Source organism: Phoenix dactylifera, unplaced genomic scaffold (genome assembly GCF_009389715.1).
Source record: "Phoenix dactylifera cultivar Barhee BC4 unplaced genomic scaffold, palm_55x_up_171113_PBpolish2nd_filt_p 000913F, whole genome shotgun sequence".
Classification (NCBI taxonomy): Eukaryota; Viridiplantae; Streptophyta; class Magnoliopsida; order Arecales; family Arecaceae; genus Phoenix; species Phoenix dactylifera.
Window position 1 is genome coordinate 105540 of NW_024068273.1, and position 20867 is coordinate 126406.

General features: G+C 37.9%; 2 protein-coding genes and 1 non-coding gene across 3 annotated transcripts; 2 read left to right on the top strand and 1 right to left on the bottom strand.

The window, feature by feature from the left end:
- Nucleotides 1–1878: 1878 nt before the first annotated feature.
- Nucleotides 1879–7605, top strand: LOC120107587 (probable polygalacturonase). The gene is made up of 5 exons (XM_039120915.1): nt 1879–2422; nt 3432–3552; nt 5561–5735; nt 5827–5897; nt 6625–7605. Exons 1-5 carry the CDS (start codon nt 1970–1972, stop codon nt 7257–7259), a joined length of 1455 nt encoding a protein of 484 aa, XP_038976843.1. The 5' UTR covers nt 1879–1969; the 3' UTR covers nt 7260–7605.
- Nucleotides 7606–10246: 2641 nt separating this feature from the next.
- LOC120107586 (transcription factor MYB54-like) lies at nt 10247–11681 on the bottom strand. The gene is made up of 2 exons (XM_039120914.1): nt 11370–11681; nt 10247–11109 (listed from the first exon to the last, which is right to left on the bottom strand). The coding sequence occupies exons 1-2, from the start codon at nt 11524–11526 to the stop codon at nt 10358–10360; spliced, it is 909 nt and encodes a 302-aa protein (XP_038976842.1). The 5' UTR covers nt 11527–11681; the 3' UTR covers nt 10247–10357.
- Nucleotides 11682–20356: 8675 nt separating this feature from the next.
- On the top strand, nt 20357–20429 carry TRNAF-GAA. The gene has a single exon. It is a non-coding gene; the product is annotated as a tRNA-Phe (tRNA).
- Nucleotides 20430–20867: the final 438 nt, after the last annotated feature.

The window sequence follows — 20867 nt, forward strand, 5'->3', positions numbered from 1 at the left end:
CAGGACCAGTCAATGCACCTATGGACCCTACCAGCAAACGAAAGAAAGCCAAAAAAAATAACACCATGAATACAAAAACACATGACTACGGGCCGCAAGATCCCCTGTTGTTAGTTTTCATATGGAAGCAAGTTGAGTTTTCCTTTTCAACTAGGGATTGAGAGCCGCTCCTAATTCCAAAATTTCCAATTCGTTACTTGAAGAGGAAGGCGTTGTCAATGCGTGGAAGAAACCTTGGTAACGTGTTCGTGAATGCCGGTTTTCCACATAGCTTTCGGAGTCCTTGGAGACTCGTTCAAAGCAAGAAAACACAAACAAAGAAACAAACGAAAGACTCCGTTGGTGATCACCAATCACCATCCATCTTCTAGAGACAAATCAATACTCAAATCACCCTTCCTCTTATCTTATCGCCTGCCCTCTCATTCCTTCCAAATCTAAGGATGATAGGGTTGAGGACCTCTTCATACGAATCTTTCTACATCTGAAAACAGATTTGGACCGCATTCTCCGAGGAGCAGACCATCAGTGCCTGATGAAGTTACGGTCTGGTTCCCAGTTGTACGTGAAGTTGAGGTAGCAACGGTACAAACAAGAAAGCAACAGTCGTAGTTCGATCTGGTGGAGTTACCTCGATCTCGTTATGTCAGAGTAAGGTTGGTAACCCAAATACTGACTTAGCCCGAAGCGGTAATACGGTTGATGCTGCGAGGGCATGGTTCGATTACACGGATGTTGATACAGGCTCTTCCTTCTCTGGCCCCGTCTTGGGCAAAGCAGTACACTGGTCCCATGAGCACGTCAGATGCTGGAGTCAGTCGATGGTGTCAACCAGCCTTCCACGCGCCAGCCCGTATGTTTTGGTCTTTCGGTAGATAGAAGCCTGCCTTGGACCAGCGAGATGCTTCCCGATGAGGAGAAGCATGAAGAAGACTAAGACGCAAAGGACACACAAGCGTCCAGAACAATACTCGTCTTTTGGATGCCCCCACCTCTAGGTTTCCTCAAGATGAACTTCAACGGCAATGTGGATGATGAGGGGAGATGCAACGGCACAGGGTTCGCCATCCGAGATCACAACTCCAGATTAGTTGCGGTGGGAGGCCGACAGACTTTTGGCTCGTCAGTGGTGTGTACAGAGATTAGAGTAGCCTGGAAGGGCATCTACTACGTGAGGCGGACACTAAGTGCAGACTATATTATTCTTGAGAGCGATTCAGCCACAGAGGTTGAGTGGATTCGAGGACGGGGACATACTACTGAGGACCGGCTGTTGATCCATGAGATTCGCAAGTTGATGGAGGAGTGCGACTCCCACCAAGCTTCATACGTGTTCAGGGAGGCCAACGGGACGGCCGCCTGGGTGGCCTTTTATGCGACCTACTACTCCGGTGGTTTTGTTTGGGTGGACAGTGGGTCTGTTGCAGGGCCATTACGTAGTGTTCTATTTTCTGATTTTGTTGGCTATATTCACACCCGTAGTATGTGAGCCGTCGATGCACAAAAAGAAGAAGAAGACGACGACGACGACGACGACGACCACACAAGCTGTTAGTATTTGTCACCGGGCCGTATTACTTCACAAAACCCATAGTAATTACAGTAAATTACTTTATCATAATATTTTAACTATATTTTTTGTGAAATAACAAGTATTTAACAACTTTATAAGTTGCGTATATGTTCCAAAGATAGGAAAAAAAGTGGATTTTTTTTTTTTAATCCCGGTCCTATTTTGCATCCTAATATCTTTCCAAAACAAGATTAAATAACCCTAATGAGAGAGAGAGACAAATACTTAATTAAGACTAATATAGAAGAATATGGTATTAATGCGGGGGGCGCCTACCGGAGCAGACGGATCACGCAATCCCCGCCCCACATCCGGCGGGACTCTAATTTTACTGTTCCAACAAATAAGAACCGTCAACGACGCGTATGTAATGAGCTGACGGCGAGTTCATGGGAGATGAACGTCCCGGAGAGACCATGGCTTCTCAGGAAGCCATGGCTTGGCGTCACGAGGCCATCATGGGTTATGATACTGATAGCCATCACCCTTCTGGGACTATCATGGCTCCAGATGAGTCCGACGAGGCCGGCGGGCGTCGCAACCCCGCCGGTCTCCGAAGACGCCGGTACCGGGCCGGTGGACCACCCGAGCAGCAGCTGCTCGGGCTTCTACCGGCCCGGCCTGGCGAGGAGGACGACTTTCTCGATAGAGCAATTCGGCGGGGTGGGGGACGGAACGACGTCGAACACCGACGCGTTCCGCAGGGCCGTGGAGCACCTGAAGGCCTTGGGCGATAAGGGCGGGTCGCAGCTGACCGTGCCCCGGGGAAGGTGGCTCACCGGCAGCTTCAACCTGACGAGCAACTTCACCCTCTACTTGGAGGAGGGTGCAATCATCTTGGGATCACAGGTACTCGTATTCATGGAATCTTGATTCAATAACTTTGCTTTAGATTTGTTGTTCTTTTTATGTTTGGATCACTGCTTATATTAAAAATATTACAAGTAAAACTGGTAGGATTAACCATAGTCAGAGAAAACTTGAGAGAAATAACTGGGGGAGGAGAAATTGCTGTTGTTTATGTTTCATATCCTGGCCAACTTTTTCTTCCTTGTGATGCTCATAACTGTATTTTATTTAACATTTGCTTCCTGTTTTTTTTTCTTTTTTTTTAATTCAGAATTTCAGCAGTGAGTAAAATGTTTAAGGTTTCTCTGGAAAAAATTGTTTCATGTTCTTTAAGAACTTCTCTTTTATTAAGTTTAGGCAATCGTTTCTGAATTCAAATTTTCTTCTCTGCTGAATCAATCCCAAATGGCAAACATATAACTGTGGTTGGATGAGTTAGATATCTGTTTTTTGGGTTGTGTTTTTGACCTGCTGTCCTAATTTGACCTTGGTGAGGGATGCCCCACTTTGCTGCTCTGTTTCTTGCTGTTTTTATTTTTCTTTTTGGGTGCTCGTCTTCGGGTTGGAACCAACTTCTAGCATTTCATTAGCTTAATGAAATAATTTCCTTTCTCTATCTTTTGTTTTTAGAAAAAAAATGGCTGGATGGGCTTGTCTGCAATATAAAAAAATATATTAGAAGAGGAATATTTAGAGAGGTAGAAGAACTGCCAATTGCGTGACCAAAGAAAGATATATTTTAAAGGTAGCATCTTAGAAAAACTTATAATCTAAGAGATGATGTGAGAGTTCAGATTTCTAGAACATTGATATTTTTAAGACTCAATCATCTAGGTTGACCAAATCATTTATCAATTAATACATCATATAACTTGAATAATTATATATTTCTTGTGGAACTTGTGTGTGTGTGTGTGTATATATATATATCAAGAAATAATTATATATTGTTGTAGTTAGCTAAATAACTTGGAATTTTTTACTAAATGGGTTGGATCGGGGTGTGCAGGATCCAAATGAGTGGCCTCTGATAGAGCCATTGCCATCCTATGGGCGTGGAAGAGAAAGGTTAGGAGCACGCCACATTAGCCTCATTCATGGAGATGGCCTTAGCGATGTTGTTATCATGGGTATGCTTACTTCTACCATAACCTACCCTCAACCATCTTCTCAGTCTCTCTTACATCCACACCTCAATGATGTTTGCATAAGATTAGTTTAATAAAGCACACAGAACTTCTGTCTTTTATTTAGTGGCAAGTGTTAGATTTTATTGATAAACTTTTAATTAATTCATTATATGCTTATCCCTACAAATTAAAATACATTTGGCTTAATCATAGTGAGAAGATGTTATTAAATAGGCTTTTGATAGCTTCCAATTTGAAGCTTAAATTTCCCAAAGATTTGCTTCTGATAAACTAAATATTCTCTTTTGTGTCACAAATATCGTCACATAGAATTCCCTTTTTTTTTTGTACAGAGTCAAACTCTAGCATTGTTGTTCTTAATTCCAAGAGGTTTCATATTTCTTGAACTATTTATTTGATATGTGAGCTTTTCATTCTGGCGGTCAGTCAGCAAACCATGAACTACTCTGTTTTCCATGTCTTCTTTGGCCATTCGTTCTTGCAATCTGGAGGACCCAACTCTGAATCCTTCTTATAATCAGCATACGCCTTAGAGTCTCCTCTTCTTTCCCTATCCAAAAGCTCCTTTGGTCATCCTTTTTCTTCTTTAGACATCCTTTGTCAAACGACCAAAAGCTTTTGTCTACTCATACAGCCTTTCTTGTTGTCCAACCATACTTCCATTATCTCCACCAATTGTCAAATATAAAATTTATTTGATGAGAATCTGAAATAAGCACGCCGAAGAAGTTTTTCTACATTTATTTGCTATTTTTTTCTGCATTTAAATTGGTCGCAAGCCAAAGTTCAGTGAACTCAATTTCCCATCCGCAAGTACATTTTGCTTCTGAAATCAAGATAGTTTTAGGATAAGGTAGCCTCCCGGGGAGCTTTGGAATGTGACACCCATTTTTCTTGTAGTCTCAAAGTTTGCAACCGGGAATAAAAACAGACCAGGACGTAAAATTCAAAATTTGTTAAGAAAACTTAATATATTACTGAAGGTCATCATCAAATCTTGAATGATCTCAAATCTTTGGTCCAAGCAAACAGACCTCAGGATTCTCATTCTGCAATGTATAGCGTCACTGATCGGAATGTAAGTTGAAGTTGGTCAGTAGAATTGGTTCAAGCATTTATCTTCCTGGCCCATGCTATTCTTGATTTGCTGAACTTTTGCTTGTAATTGCCTGTTGATTGCTTAGGCAATCGGATATCATGTAAATTGTGTCTGTTTCTTCCCCTTCAATAAATTTAGGTGGCATTTCCTGCCTCTCCTTTTCATTCAAAAAGAAAAAAACTTAATATATTACCATAACCCAAGAATAATGTATAAGTTGAAAGGTTTAGCAAACTGATTTTAGGATATGAGTAAGAACTTTAAATTATTGATGCATCTCTCTCAAGGAAAAAAACATTGATACATCTATATATATATTCGTAACAGCACGCAAAAGTGAAATAACAATGGCAATGTTGGATAATATAAACAGCTGACCAATATATTTCATAGTTAGTTTATGAGATGTTGATCAAGTTTGGAATTAACTGTTTCAAAATAGTTGGATGTTTTGTAAAGCTCAGGAATCATTCAGGCACTAAAATTTTTTAAGTCTGCCAACCTAAACATTTCACCACTGGACAATTTCCACAAGAGCAAACTTCATGGTTTTGAAGTTTTAAAAATAGCAGGTCATGAACAAGTAACTTTACTAGGCAGAGATGAAAGAATAATCAGAAAAAAAGGGAAGAGCAAACCTTTATTTTCTTTAATCCTTAAAGAAGAGTTTCGGTACGTATATAGACTGTGGTTTACCAACAGATTCCCTTAAAGCTAGCGTTGGATCAAGGATTTTCTACTGGAGCATAACTAATTGATTCAAACAAGATGGGTGCCAGGTTTCGGGGCATCAATTACACCCTGCACTATCACCTTTTGCTCATGAGGAAAGAAAAAAAAAAGAACAAGGGACTACCAGCTATGCTGAAGGCTGCAAATTGATTGCAGGACACAATGGGAGCATTGATGGACAAGGGAGGATGTGGTGGGAGCAGTGGTGGAATAGAACTCTGAAACACACAAGGGGACACCTTTTAGAGCTTGTGAATTCACACAACATCCTCATATCCAACCTCACCTTCATCAACTCTCCATTTTGGACAATCCATCCAGTCTATTGCAGGTAAGTCTACCTGTAACTACTGCTCATTTGATTACCTAATTTCTTCTATTTTCATTGGGAACTAATAGAGATGTCCTCTGTTCCTCTGCAGCAATGTGGTGGTAAAAAATGTAACCATACTGGCACCTCTTAATGCTCCAAATACTGATGGTATTGATCCAGGTTTGTACTCAGTAAACTCTTTACTTTGCTCGGTCAGTTCATTGGAAGCAAAACTTCGATATATTTTTTTTGCATATAGTGAATGTGCTCATCATTCTAATCTCAGAAAAAAAGTTTCATCCTTTTTGCTTGTTCATCTCTCTCTCTAGTTTTTTTGGACATTCGAGTTATGCTTTTCATAAAGGACAACCGTTTGGATTTGATTTAAAAATTCATATGGTTCTTAAATCATGAAAAAAAGGAATCTGTAACTTGAGTAGAACTTTTGCATGCCATGATTTTTTTCCCCCACCCTTTCTCCTTACCTTCCCTATCTAGCAATCTTTTTTTCTTAAACAATCCCATTTTTTTAATTTTATATGAAGGCTTATAAACATTACGTTTCGAAGTAAATTATCTAAGCATATTCTTAGAGAGCACTCAGGGAATTTTAGCAGACTGCAATACCATAAGCACTGGTTTTCTTATATGGAGTATAAATCTGTAGGCCATAGCAACAAGGACCACTGGTGTTTCAGTAATCTTTGTGAAAGACTGCAACTGCTTTTGGTTATCTGCTCTTTAATGCAAATACTTTGAAACTGGAACAATTTAGGTTAGGAGGGAACAGCAAGTTGCTAAAAATCTTGAATTAAAGTAGGGATATGGTATTCACTGATCCTAAAATGAATTGATACCTTGCAAACTTTCATCTGACATGCCATATTAATCTTAAACAAATCTACAGACTCAAGCTCAAATGTGTGCATTGAAGACTGTTACATTGAGAGCGGGGATGACCTGGTTGCCATAAAGAGTGGCTGGGACCAGTATGGGATCGCCATGGCCCATCCTAGCTCAAACATTGTTGTTCGCAGGGTCTCCGGCACAACTCCTACTTGCTCAGGGATTGGATTTGGAAGTGAAATGTCTGGTGGGATATCCAATGTCTTGGTGGAAGACCTGCATGTCTGGAATTCAGCAGCTGCAGTGAGACTGAAGACTGACAGAGGGAGGGGAGGATACATTTCCAACATCACAATTGCTAATGTGACCATGGAAAGGGTTAAAATTCCCATAAGATTCAGCAGAGGCTCTAATGATCATGCTGATGAAGGTTATGACCCAAAGGCCCTTCCTAGGATTAATGGTGTTTACATTAAAAATGTCGTCGGCGTCGACGTAGGAAAGGCACCGATTTTGGAAGGGATGGAGGGAACAATATATGAAAAGATTTGCTTCAGAAATGTTAGCTTAGGGAGGATAAGCCCTGAGGCCAGATGGCACTGCGAATTTGTTGCTGGAGAAGCTTATGATGTGTCCCCAATGCCGTGCCGAGAGCTTAAGAACAATGGTTCTTCATCTTGGTGCAGAAACTCCTAGGCTATGTAGACAGGAATCAAGCTTTTCAGCCTCAACTCTGGTTCATAGATGACGAGGTGGAATGGTTAACAACAAACTTGAAGTGTTAGTCCAAAAAGAGTGGTATCTTGGAGATTGGTTTGTTGTTTCTTTGTTCGTATTTTATTTTATTTAGAAGGTTGGATCAGATACAAACTATAGAGTGACAGATAGGATTTTGAAGACACATGATCCATTTATTTTTACTAATTACTAACGAGAATGATATAGGTTTTGTGATTCTTTTAGCTAGGGAGTTCATTCTTCAGTTGTTTTTTTTTTAAGCAATAGTAGAAGAGACTGGAAGTTCCTTTTTGTTGAAGAAAAAGATCTATGTTCAACATCCATGTGGTTTACTCAAGGACCATGTTTTTAGCAGCCTTCACTATACCTAGCAGTGATCCACGTGTGAAATGCCTATGCCTGATTCTTGGAATGTGCTAAAGCCGGTCAATCTCGACCGACCAACACACATGCCCAAATTCCTGGGCGACATGCACTCGTCTTCTCCTATACAATCTACTCTTCGGGGGACTTTCAAGTAAGTACTATGTTGCCATGATAAACTACTAAGAACCTCCTCTGTTCTCTGAATGTCGTCCTGATTTAGGCATCGGAGGGTTTTCTATTGAATACATTTCAACAAAAGAACTTCTTCATCCTTGCCATTTCAAGTTGGAGCTTGGTCACATATCAGGACCCTACACACAACCTTCCGCTCTCAATCGTAGTCTCGCACGATCCGAATAGCCTATCATCGAGCCCTCCAGCATCTCTTCTGCTTGGCACTTAGGTCAAGCTGGTCCTCAGCGGCAACAACTCTCTTTAGCTTTTCCTTTGCACAAATTTCCGCAGGATTAAATTTATGGAAGACTTCTTCAGGAGGAAGATATGAGAGTTCCCTCCAACCTCATTTGTGTGCGATCTGTTTTCTAACGCTGCTGACATAAATACTTCGACTTTTTCAGGTGCGGTCACCTTTTACAAAATGTCGAACATATGGTGATGTTACTAGAGAATATTCTAAAGAAGCACCCGTAAGACAATGTCTATTCCTCTGTCTGGAAGATAACATGTAAACTTCATAGAGGCAATGCTAAGGATGCCAAAAGATGGAAGCTTGTAAGAGAAATCACACTCACGAGTTTGAAAATAACCGCTGTGATGCAGATGAAATGTGACATGCCCATTAGTAGGTGCGATATCCCAGTCATTTGAAATGGTTTCTAGTTTGCAAGGCGTAAATAAGCAAAGTATGGTTGGCAATGGATAAAAAGCCCAGATAAACTATCATTTACCGAACCAGGATCCTCTATATTGCAGCTTTGGCACTGCAAAATTCTGTACCATCATGGATGGCTACTACATCATCCATCTTGGAGATAAACGAGTCTCCTTCATCGCTGCAACGCACCGTGTATTGCTCAAACAGTGGAATGAATGAGAGCAGTCCGTCTCCGAGATGGATGATATAGAAGCTATCCACGACAGTACAGAACTTTGCGGTGCAAAAGTTGCACTACAGAGGTTCCGAACTCATTATTCATCTAATTTCCAATTCAAGAGGCATCAGCATTAGCGATTGAGAACAAACACCTGAAAATATTTATATGGTGCTCTTGAAATGACATATTTTCAGAATTTTGTTAGTGGTTTCTCCTATATCCTAGATGATGATGTTGGAATTTGTCATTGAAACTTCTAGTAGAGTCTAGCTGTCGATGTTACCAAATTGTGATTAACTGATCTCTTCATTGTTTTGACTGGTCCAAGTTGATGGGTAAGGTAAGTTTTTCTTCTAAACGTCAACCATGACAAGCTCTAAGCTACAAAAATTAGGATATAAATTTTCTAGTGGTTGAATAAAACATCTATCAACAAGGTTATCCAAGGTCCTTTCTTGGAGTGTAAGAACCAGACTTATCGGCAAATCCTCTTAAAAGTTGTGGCTACGATTGGCCTAAAGATTTCTAGATAAAAGTTGACAGTGATCCTACAATATACGGTACGATACGGTATGCTTTGTATCGTCCGATTTGGGCCGGTATAGTGTACCTTGCATGATCTACTTTCTTAATTCGATAATGAAAAGGATATTTTATTAACTATGTTCTTGAGAATTTAAGGGTGGCACTGTTTAACTTGTTCAACTCGTTTAACTTGATTCAACCTGTTTCAGGCCGGCTTGTATTATTTGTTTAATAAAAAAGGTCAAGTTCAGGTCTAGATTTTTAATCTGTTTAATAAATAGGTTGGATTTTGGTTGACATATTTTTGTCCTATCATATATTCGATCTGATCCCTATCTGGTCCTACCCGACCTGAAGGCCATGATTGAGTTGCTATTCTTTATATTAGCTTGTATGTGATAATTTAACGACGTTTGCTAAAGTTAGAACCATAATGGGGTCATATTTTGAATGGACAGAAAATAAAGGGACTTAACATTAGACTACTAAAAGAGTAAATACAATGAGATGGGAAAACATCCCCTTACCGGTACCTGACATGTTCAATCAATTGGACAGACAAAGCTGGTTTTATTAGAAAATTACGCATCCACTAAACGAACATTATCTTTCTTAAATCTCTCGTAATTGATCATATTATAAGGAACATACAATTGCTTAGAATATAGCCCACTAAAATATGTTTAATTAAAGCTGTTAAGAAAGGCACTCTAATCCATCGTAAGGTACTCCAAGAAATTCTGACTTACAAGAGGATGCGTCCTTAAAACAACAAACTTTCCTACGTAGCCCTGAATCATTTTCTAGGAGCCCTTGCACATAGTTCTCGGTGCTATAGCCATGCATGGTCTCTTATTCAGCACCTTCCTTGCTAGCCATTCAAAGATCTGAAAGTAACAAGCACATAGTTCTCGGATTTCACTTGTCGGCACTCTAACCTGCCATCTTTTTAAATAAATCGAAACAAGAAATTTAAATCAAAACAAAAAGAAAAACAAATTGAACAAGGGCTTCCTTGCATTAAATAACCAGCATTAGTTACACTAAATCAACAAGACAACCACCATGCACCATGGTGGTTCCTCTCAGATACACTAGAGGTTTTGGAATTCATGAGGCGATACCCACACCTAAGAAGTCTATGAATGGAACATCCTTGTAGCTCGGCGAGTCATCTTCCTGTTCTTGCTCATCATTAGCTCTAATATTCACCAACCGAATCATATTATCCCCGACTCTAATTATTTCAGACTCATTTGGATCCTTTCCTGCACAACCATCGTTCCCAGAGGTGAATCCGCCGGGGTAGTAAACAAATGGCTTCTTGTTGGCCTGTCCTAGTGCACTGAAATTCTGATTGGCGCCATACATGGAAGTGCAGTGGCGTGAGAAAAGACGCTGGTTGGTCGAGTGAAAGCTCTCAAGAATCTTGAAGCCATGTCTCTGATTATAGTAATCCATTCTCTTCGCACCAGAATTATCACGTAGTGATGATGATTTGGTTGATCCAGAGAAGGCCCTCGAAGGTGATAACCCAAAGATCCTATCTTTTGTTGGGGGCCTCGAGTTACTCTCTCCTTGATGTCCAGTGCTGGTGTTGGTGCAATCATCAAGAAGGGGACTTTGAAAGTATCTCTTGCTAATGATCCTGGACCGTTCTCTTTGTCTTCGAGCCATGATCACATGCCAGTGGTTCTTCACAGCATTGTCAGTCCTACCAGGGAAGAGCCGTGCCATGAGCGCCCACTTGTTGCCATGAACCTGGTGGGCCGCGAGGAGCCTTTGTTCCTCTTCTTCTGTGAATGGTCTTTTGTTGATCCTAGGGTCAAGTTGGTTAAACCACCTCAATCTACAGCTCTTTCCTACAAATAGATTGGACAAATATAAGAACACGTTTCTTAAGAACTAAGATGCACAAAAACTAGAAGTTTCATCCTTAAGAGTCTAATGACTAGACCTTTCACATGCCTTATCTTGTACTTCACCATAAGATTACTTGGCTTTAGTGCACTTTTCCAATATTCACTTGTGATGATGGAACTAAGGATCAAAAGAAACTTGGAATCAAATAATGGGAAATATTGGAATGTTTTTTTTTTATAGCTCAAGTTCTTATTGTTACCTGATCTTCCTTGAAGCTTCTCAGCGATCGAGCTCCAATTGTGAGGTCCGTACTCCTCGACAAGCTGTCGTAGCTTCTCATCCTCACCGGGCCTCCAATGACCTCGGGTGCACCCCTCGGAGTCATCGGCTCCTCCGGCGACCGCCGGTGACTCCATGATTAGCAAAGCTCCTCTTTGTTTAAACTGCCTTGCATGAAGGTATCATGGGTGAAACGCTATGATATCGAAATAAGAGTTGGAAGAAAGAGGGGATGAGAGGAAGAGGAGAGGAAGGCATAAGTAGGAGGGAAGGGGTGATGGATTGGTCTGGGGTTTTGATGGCAAGTCACTTTAGTTGGCTTTGCACGATAAGAGAAGTGCTATTTCATGTGGTTTTCCCTTCGTGTATAGCACCTCAATACGGCTTGCGTGTTTTGATATTGGCTCATCTCTCACTCTCAAATCCGACCTATCCTCACAATTTTCTTAAGGATATTTCTCTTAACTTCCTCCTTCATTCTCAAATCTCACCTATCCTCATAACTTTCTTCACAATATTTCTTTCAACTTCCTTGGCAATCTCTCTCTCTCTCTCTCTCTCTCTCTCTCTCTCTCTCTCTCTCTCTCTCTCTCTCTCTCTCTCTCTTTCTAGATATATATTCCAAATATTTTTTGAGCAACCCAAAGAATGGAAAAAATCAATCCTTTATTTTATTAACTCTTGAAAGTAATAGATCCTTATATAATTTAGTCATTCCTGACCATGAAATTAATTTGAGAACTAGGATGGGAGAAAACCTAGTAGAAATTGGGTGAGAGACTCGGTTCAGGCATTGGTGCTAATATATAACTTTATCAATTGTACTAGTTCGAACCTCCCCTTATTTACGTGTGATCACAAATAGATTGATATTTTATTAATAATTATTTGTAAATAAATAATATTTTTAGTGTGCACTTATTCCTGCTCCTCTTTACTCGTTTTTTTTAGGTTTACGGACCACATCTTTTGCTTGTAAGCATATATATATATATATATATATATATATATATATATATATATATATATATATAGACACATATAATGTGTGTGTGCGCACGCTTTTTCTGAAATTTCAATAAATTGTAGCTTCTTCCAGACTTTTTGTGAGTATCTTTTTACGTCAAGTTTTTTGTATATTTTCAAATATGCAAATCAATTTTTCTTAAAAACAGTTAAATGGGTTTGCTAACATGGCCTTGTATGTTCTAAAGAAAGAGAAAAAAGAGAAAAAAGAAAAAAACAGTTAGACCATGCACATAAGTTTTATTAACTATACAGGTTGGTAGTTGAATTTTGGTCACAAGACCTAATTTGATGGATCATCTCTATTTGTGCAAAGGATACGTTTGTGAAACCTCTATGTTGGTTTTTTGTCCAAAAGCACTAAAACTCTCACTTGATCTCATCCAAAAAGATTAGTTGGAAGATATTATTTGAATTTCTTGATCCTGTATAAGTACCCAAAATTTACCCAACAAATAACTGATGTAGGACTGAACACATGCTTGCACGAATCCTCATAGTTATATTAATGTAATAGATGGTGTTGGATGCAAAAATGGATGATTACTCCTAGAAGTTAAGCAAATGTATTGAATAATAGGTATTACTATTCTTTTTTTTTGTTAGGCACTTATGGCTTTTCTGATTTAAATTATATGTTAGTGCTATATCAAATGAATTCTAAAATTCCTGTTGATCTAATTTAGTGAAAGCATCTTATTTCTCAAAAAAAAATACAAAGATTACATGCATCTTTAAATTTACTTGTGCTTTAGTTTTGTGCAATTTAGTTTATGTTTTGTAGGTAAAGTGCTGATTTCCTTCATTTTCCTTTTTGCCTTAGGGAGAATAAGGGCAGGGCTGGGTGGGTTATTTGAGAGGGAAAAGAAGGAAGTGTCCATTTATTAGTTACAGTTTTCTTTTTTCTCTCTTAAACAAAACATATAGTTTCACATTAGCAAACTATTAACAGAGAATTGTTAGTTTAGCAAACTACAGTGCGATGAACAAATGCAGTCACTAAAAAGTCGAAGCATTTATCCAACTGTGGTTTTTATTGTTACATATGAAATTACAAATGAGCTAAGATAATTAGTTGGGATCTTTGAGGGAGAAGTCTTAGATTTGTTAGATTTGTGATGTTACAGATGAGATTTCTTAATTGGATTCTCTTTTCCTTGCACCATCTTCTAACCATTCAATGCAAGGTTAGAAAAGTTGAACACCGTTTGAATCTGCATCAGGAAAATCTAGGTAGACCGTCTTTGTTTACCTCCATATACAGATAACCAGTCTGATTTTAGATGATAGAGATATGTTTCTGAGGTCTATTCCTTACTGATGGAGATGTTACATCCTATGTAATCATACTCTTCTGCACATTTCTTTTACATGCACGTCTACATGGAATAGTCATACCCCAACTGCTTTTTGATTTTTAGTTTATTTTCCTTTGTCGAACAATGCTTGGTGATCATAGCGATGAGATCGATCCGTTGGTCTATAAATCAGCATACATATATATGATGACATCTTGCTTGACCTTCAATGTGCAACATTAGTTAGTTGTAGAGATGGTGAAGTATAAGCTAATAGAACCATTTAATTTGTTCGAGAAAAAAAAGCCAAGGGTCAAAAAAAGCTGGTTGCTATAGATGGCATCTTGTGTTCTTCAAAAAAAATTAAAAATAAAAAAAAAGAAGTTATATATCTTGCGTACGTAACAATCACCAATTAATCACATCTTTATAATAACTTTTAGCAATTCGTTCATACAGTAATAAAAACATTGGAAGTTTAATCAAGTCTAGAAAAAATTGTACCACCTTTTGAATTTTTCCAAATGAACCAAAGGCAAAAGGACCAAAACACGAAGAAACAACAAGGAGATCAAAGATTGTCCATCAAGGAACCATCAGCCTATGGCTAAAACACGAAGAAACAACAAAAAACATGTCTAACCATATAATGCACATCATACCCAATCATAGTTCTCACCTTCTTCCAAAATGGTATGCTATGATGTGAGAGAATTAATCAACATCCAACAAATCAAGTTGCATAGATAATAAATTCATGTGCATGAATGCAAGTTATTATGTACATATATGTTCTCGCGAAAGAAAAAGAAAGAAGAATACGAAGTAATTCTAGATAGGTATGGGCCTGTTCAATGAACCGTTTTGCTAAAAAAGAGAAAGTACCATATGAATCTCCTTGGTAACGGGACATGTAGGCTTTATATCTTTTCTTGATGGCTCTAGTGAACTCTATATATACCTTGTTTGTTGTTTTTTCAAGAATTAGAGATATATATTGTTGAACAATTTTGGAGATTAATACAACAAAGATGGCATGCTTTCTAATTAAAATGAGAGTAACAAAACGTAGTGGTGCTTGTGGGATGATGGGAAGCACATTAGACTTTATCAACAACAATGATCATGAAGTTAATTTAATCTTTGATTGCCTAAAAATTAAGAGAAAAATGGAATTAATTCTCAAACAATACAGGGGCAGTTGGATTCGTTTATTGTACATGGTTTTCTTCCATTTCATCAATCACATGTTTGGTGCACTTGCATATATATATATATATATATATGACATAAACTGTGTATATGATCGATGTATTATGCATTGTGCCATATAGATTACATTAAATATGTTGTTACGATTGCACAAGTGTATGATGGACACAAAGATAATCTTGATGAAAAATGATGTTCCTTCTTTCCTCTCCTTGATTACTTCTACATTTGTTTGTATGCGCGAGGGTTCGAGAGCACCTTACATTAAGATTTGTTAAGGAGTGAAGATTAGTTTTAATCTAATAACATTTACTAAGATCTGCCAAGGATTGCACACTAGTTTTAAGCTTACAACATGTCTACTCTTTCTATTCGTACTGTCGGCAAAAAATTGAACTTGTGGTCTTTTGTGGGGCCTTGTTCCACCAAACTACATCCCATAATATGAAACCTTATATTTTTGTCCTAATTAAGGATTCAATTAAATAAAAGTTTGCACATGAATTCTCTCTGCAAGCATTCCCAGACGAAAATATAAGACAACTGCTGGCAACCTTCTCCTTGTCTTTACTCCAACTTCTGATAAAATTCATTTACATGGGAAACATACCTTTCTTATTAGACAACTCTGTGTGTGTGTGTGTGTGTGTGTGAGGACGAGATACGTGGATGTAGGAAAGGTTTGACGTAGCTTTCAGTCAGTACATGGAGAAACTTTTAGGTTACCTGCAAATGTCTACATTGTGCAGTGTGGCTTACCTATAAAAAACACACACACAAAAAAAAAAAAAAAACCTATTGGAAGTTATATTCAAATATACATAGTAACCACCCCTTCATTGTTTCAATTTTAAAACTAAACCATATTTTCTCAGCCATGTCTATTTTGACGCCAATAGAACTCGACAACTCGAAGAAACGAATGACTTCACCAAACTTCTCCTTTTGCCCCGAAGTTCCCAAAGGTCATCTGCCCAAAGAATATTGTGGGCAACACCTCTCCACAGCCAACCAAGTTTGAAAATACCCACAAGCATGCTGCCACCTTTCTCTTTTCAACCATAGACTCCCACATCATGCTCCATTCAAGACCTTAGTTAGCCTACCAAAACCATCCATTGCACCCTCACTGACTTTCATTTGATAAGACACCTTAATACCCATATGCTGCCACCTTTATCTTTTCAACCATAGACTCCCACATCATGTTCCATTCAAGACCTTAATTAACCTACCAAAACCATCCATTGCACTCTCACTGGCTTTCATTTGATAAGACGCCTTAGAGGTTGGTGAAAATGCCAGTCTAACTAAAATCTTCATCCAACCTCATTTGAAATGTTGGTCTTTCCACATGGAGAATTTGGAGTCCGGCCGAGACCACACGGCTTTGAATGCATAGTCAGCCAATGAAAACTATGAGGATCGTACGGGCGTATGTTTAGTCCTGCATCGGTTATTTGCTATATAAATTTTGGGTACTTATACAAGATCAAGGAACCCAAATAATACCTCCCAGCTAACCATTTTTGGTGAGGTATTGGGTTGTGACAGAAATGATCAATTCTATGATAATTACAAAAAACTAACCACAATATTACATATATATATATATATATATACACACACACATATTAATGTAATTGTTGTTAGTTTGCAAATGCAACAGAAATCAAATGGTAAAGATAATTTAGAAGTTGCTGCTGAATTATCGCTTGGAAAAATGACTTGTGATCATGGGATAAGGATAATTGAACTACTTTTGTTTTGTTGAGGAAAAGAAAAGGTAATGTTACCTATTCTTATGTAGTGTACGAATTCAGCAATCCATTACCATTTCTTTCTCTTTCTTTGTAGTGTACGAGTTCAGCAATCATATGCAAGTGGACATCAGATGATGACTTGGTATGATAGGATACTAAGGATCAATGGTTGGCAGTGAAACCAACGTTGCAACTCTTATGCCTACGCCACCGCATCCAAGCCCGGCCGCCAACATTCTTGAATGCTTGATATAATTATGTGAGATTAGATCGATAAGATGGAGATACAAGAAAAGGACTTCCGAGAAATGCTTCCACTGCCATGGAGGGCATTGCTGCAGGGATTCAGTTGCGAAGGCTCGGATAGTTGGCATTCCATATTATTATAAGAATTTATCAGAATTTGGCTGCATGAAATAGAAATGGTTGTCCAAATATTATTTGTAATCATATTGATTTTATACTTTGTCATGCAATTTTCTTGTGTGCTCCATGAAGAGTTCACCAAGTCTCGATAGGAGAACTCTATTTTTTTTTGCCTTATTTATTTTTTAAATATATAGCTCCATATATAGTTAAGCAAGTGATCCAAAAGGATTACTAGACTAAATGTAAACCACTCTGGCCACTACGAGCAAGGTTGGCAACGATATGTAGCTCTCTATCCGAGAAGAATCAAGCGAAGCGATAGAAAGCAGAGATGATATAAAAATCGAAATCTACATTTTTAAGAATTTTATCTTTTTTTAGAATATTTCTACTAATGATGTCTATTTTAGAAAAAAGAATTCTATTAAAATTAGAAAGAGTAATCCGATCAAAATTGCGTAAGGATGAACCTCACTATTATAAATAGAAGTTATGTACCTCCATTTTTTAATTATTAATAAAAAAATAGAGGACTTAAGCCCTACTTTCGCAATATATCTATCTTCTACTAATTTTCTTTTAAGAGATTAGAGTTGAACAGGTTGAAGAAAATATTTCTTCTCCCCACTCGAATCAGCAAGTCTCGATAAAAAAAAAATTAATTTTTTTCTTTTTCTTCTTCTTTTTTTTTTAAGTATGAATGGTATTCAACCATGTGAATTGGAAACCCAAACCTATCTTCAATGCATGTGCCTAGGAAAGGGGTAATTTTTCAACCAATGGACCCAAGTCTTGTTGTCGTTGAAGGCCACCATTTAAAATGGCTAATGAAGCTAAGACTGTACATGCTGGTGGTGATTACTGTACATTGGTTATGAATTGAACATTCGGAGCTCGCTAGTTCTGAGGGATGCATCAGTATGAATCATACCATCAAAATCTCATGAATTTGTCACCTAAGAATCCTTGGAACCTTTCTCATTTCGTCATTTTGGATACAATCAGTTAATATCTCAGTATATATTCCAAGAGTTGAGGTTACTAATTTGATTTCCTACAGTCCACTCCTTCAGCTTTGATTGGCATGCTTCATTTGAAGGATCTAAGATAGAAGACTTCTCCAATTATATGAACCTGAACTAGTGTTTGCAATCATTCAAAACAAAGAAACGGAGTCACTGTAGAGACTTGGGCCTGTGCAAGCTGTAGGCCTTTTTAAATGTTTTACCTTTCCGTGGGGGATGAATGCGGTTTCTCCAAGTGAGGTTGGTTCCTGCAAAGGGGTGCGAGGTTGGTTCCTGTAAAGCCAAATTCTATATTTGTCTTCTTTTTTTTCCTAAAAAAATACTTATCTTGAGCAAATATTTTATTTTATTTTCATAAAATAAAACTAGGTTGAGATTCCACCTCATACACACATAAGGAGAAAGAAATGAGTGCCTTAGATCGTGCACATGATCTAAGTTTGTAAGGTTAAGCTTCCTCAGTATTTAGAACCCTTCAACTGAAGAAGTCTTCAGCCTTCTCCAATGGTTTGAATCTGTTCACAATCCATTTCTATGCCCACCCCTTCTCTTGGGCTACAATGATGGCAGTAAAACTAAGAACTGCAAAACGGTGGTGCTAGTGACAATTGGAGGTGAGCTCAGCTCAAGAGGACTAGACCATGATGAATTATGTAACAAATAGAACCTCACCCAAAAAAGCTAGCTGGAAAATATTATATGGGTTTTTTGATCTTGTATAAATATTCAAGATCTATTCAGTGAACAGCTGATGTAGGACTAAACATACGCTCGCACTGGTCCTCACATGCCTGCTTTTAGCATTTATTGTTTTGGATGCATTCACCAAAATGATTTACCTTTGGTTACATGCACTGGTTGCAATTCCTTGCCTGGAAATTAAGCTGATGAGATTCTAGACGGTTTTGTAGATCAGAAAACTTAAAAAATAGAAAAGACCAGCAACCCATATTTGCCATACCAATCGGTATTGTACCGTACCAAACATACTATACTATATCAGTATTAAATCGGTATGCAGTTTCATACCATACCAATACTCAATGTGCTTCACCGTCTCATACCATACTGCATACTGATACCGTAATAAAATAGTACCGATACGAAGACCGGTACCGAGACAGCGAATCTTGCTAACAACATATAGCCCTTCCCACCAAACAAGTTGTCACTTTTAGCACTTGATAGGTCTTATATAAAATCATTCATGCATCATTTCCGCATGATGGTCCTCTATTTCATATTTGATTGAATCTAAAATTAACTTCATTCAATTTTATGGCTTGAAGATATTAATCTTACAATAATTTTCTCTGAATAGGGAAAGCGTGCGGTTTAGGCCTTGTATGCAATACAAACTTCCCATGCATCATGATGCAAGCAACTTTTTTTATTTTTCATCGGTGGACAATGTTCTAGACTACACGCGAATTTTATGTTCTCCTACAAAGGAAAACAAGGTTCCATTAAAAATTTACGGATATAAACTGCATCCTCCATTGGTTTTCTTTTTCTTTTAAAAAGAAGCTGCAGCCTTAATTAGTTGACCCAATTTCTCTAACTTAATAAATCTATGAATTATGATGGGGTTGATGCACCTATCCTTAGCAGGATTTTCTTAAGATTGCCACTCCTCAGACAATGAATACAAGCATGCTTACAATTGATTTGAAGAACCTAGCAAGGAAAATGATATGCATCCCCCATGAATGTCCCCCAACAAGTATATATAAAGCGGATCGGCCTTGAATCACCGGCTCCCAGCCCCAATCACGATTGGCCCAACTCTTAGGCGACTGAAGCGGTTGCCTAGGGTTCCGGCCTAAAGAAGGCCCACCGTTGAAAAAGCTTTATAGAAAAAATAGAAAGAAAAAAGCCTATCCTGTGAGTTCGCCTCAGGCCGGCTCACTGTAGAGAAGGGCTCAAAAACAAAACGGCCTTAAGCCCCCAAATACATTGGGCCGCTCCTGGCCCCAGTTTACACTTTCATGGAGAATGTTTTGGGTGTTGGAAGCAGTAGCATGAACCAACGGGGATTATAGTCGATGGAGGTACATGCAGTTCATTTTATCCTCATATAATGTTAGAAAATGCATTGTAGGAAGCACAAATTCTTCTTGAGAATCTCAACTGGGTGCTTCCTTCCAAATTTGCTAGCTAGCTAGGAGATTCTATATAAACTCTAGTAGCTTGGAAGAAAGGTGGCATGACTTGGTGAGAGAGAGAGTATTATCTGTAGGTTACTTATATGATGAATTTAACATTTACTAGCGTGCGGGGATAGCTCAGTTGGGAGAGCGTCAGACTGAAGATCTGAAGGTCGCGTGTTCGATCCACGCTCACCGCAATATTTTCTATTTGTAAATTATGTTTTCTATTTTTACACAAATTGACAAAATGGACAATTTTATAATATTATATCTTTTATTTTTGAAGTCTTGAAAAATAAAATATATCTGGTAGTTATAAGTTTTATGTTTACCGTTAATAGTTTTATATTTTCTTTATTATTAACTATAATTTTGAATTTTATCTAACATAACATGGTTCCATTTTGGGCTATTAACTATTAATATTTTTATTTTATAATTTTGAAAACAAATAAAGAACAATCAACATTACTAAGGATTTTATTTTTTTCTTGGACACCATTAGGAGTTTTATTTTTTAATGTTATATCTTTTAGTTTCAAATATTGAATAAGAAAATTATTTCTAGTTCTATTTTTATAAAAAATAAAAAAATATTATAATCATTAGCACCACTAAAAAATTTAGGTTTTTTT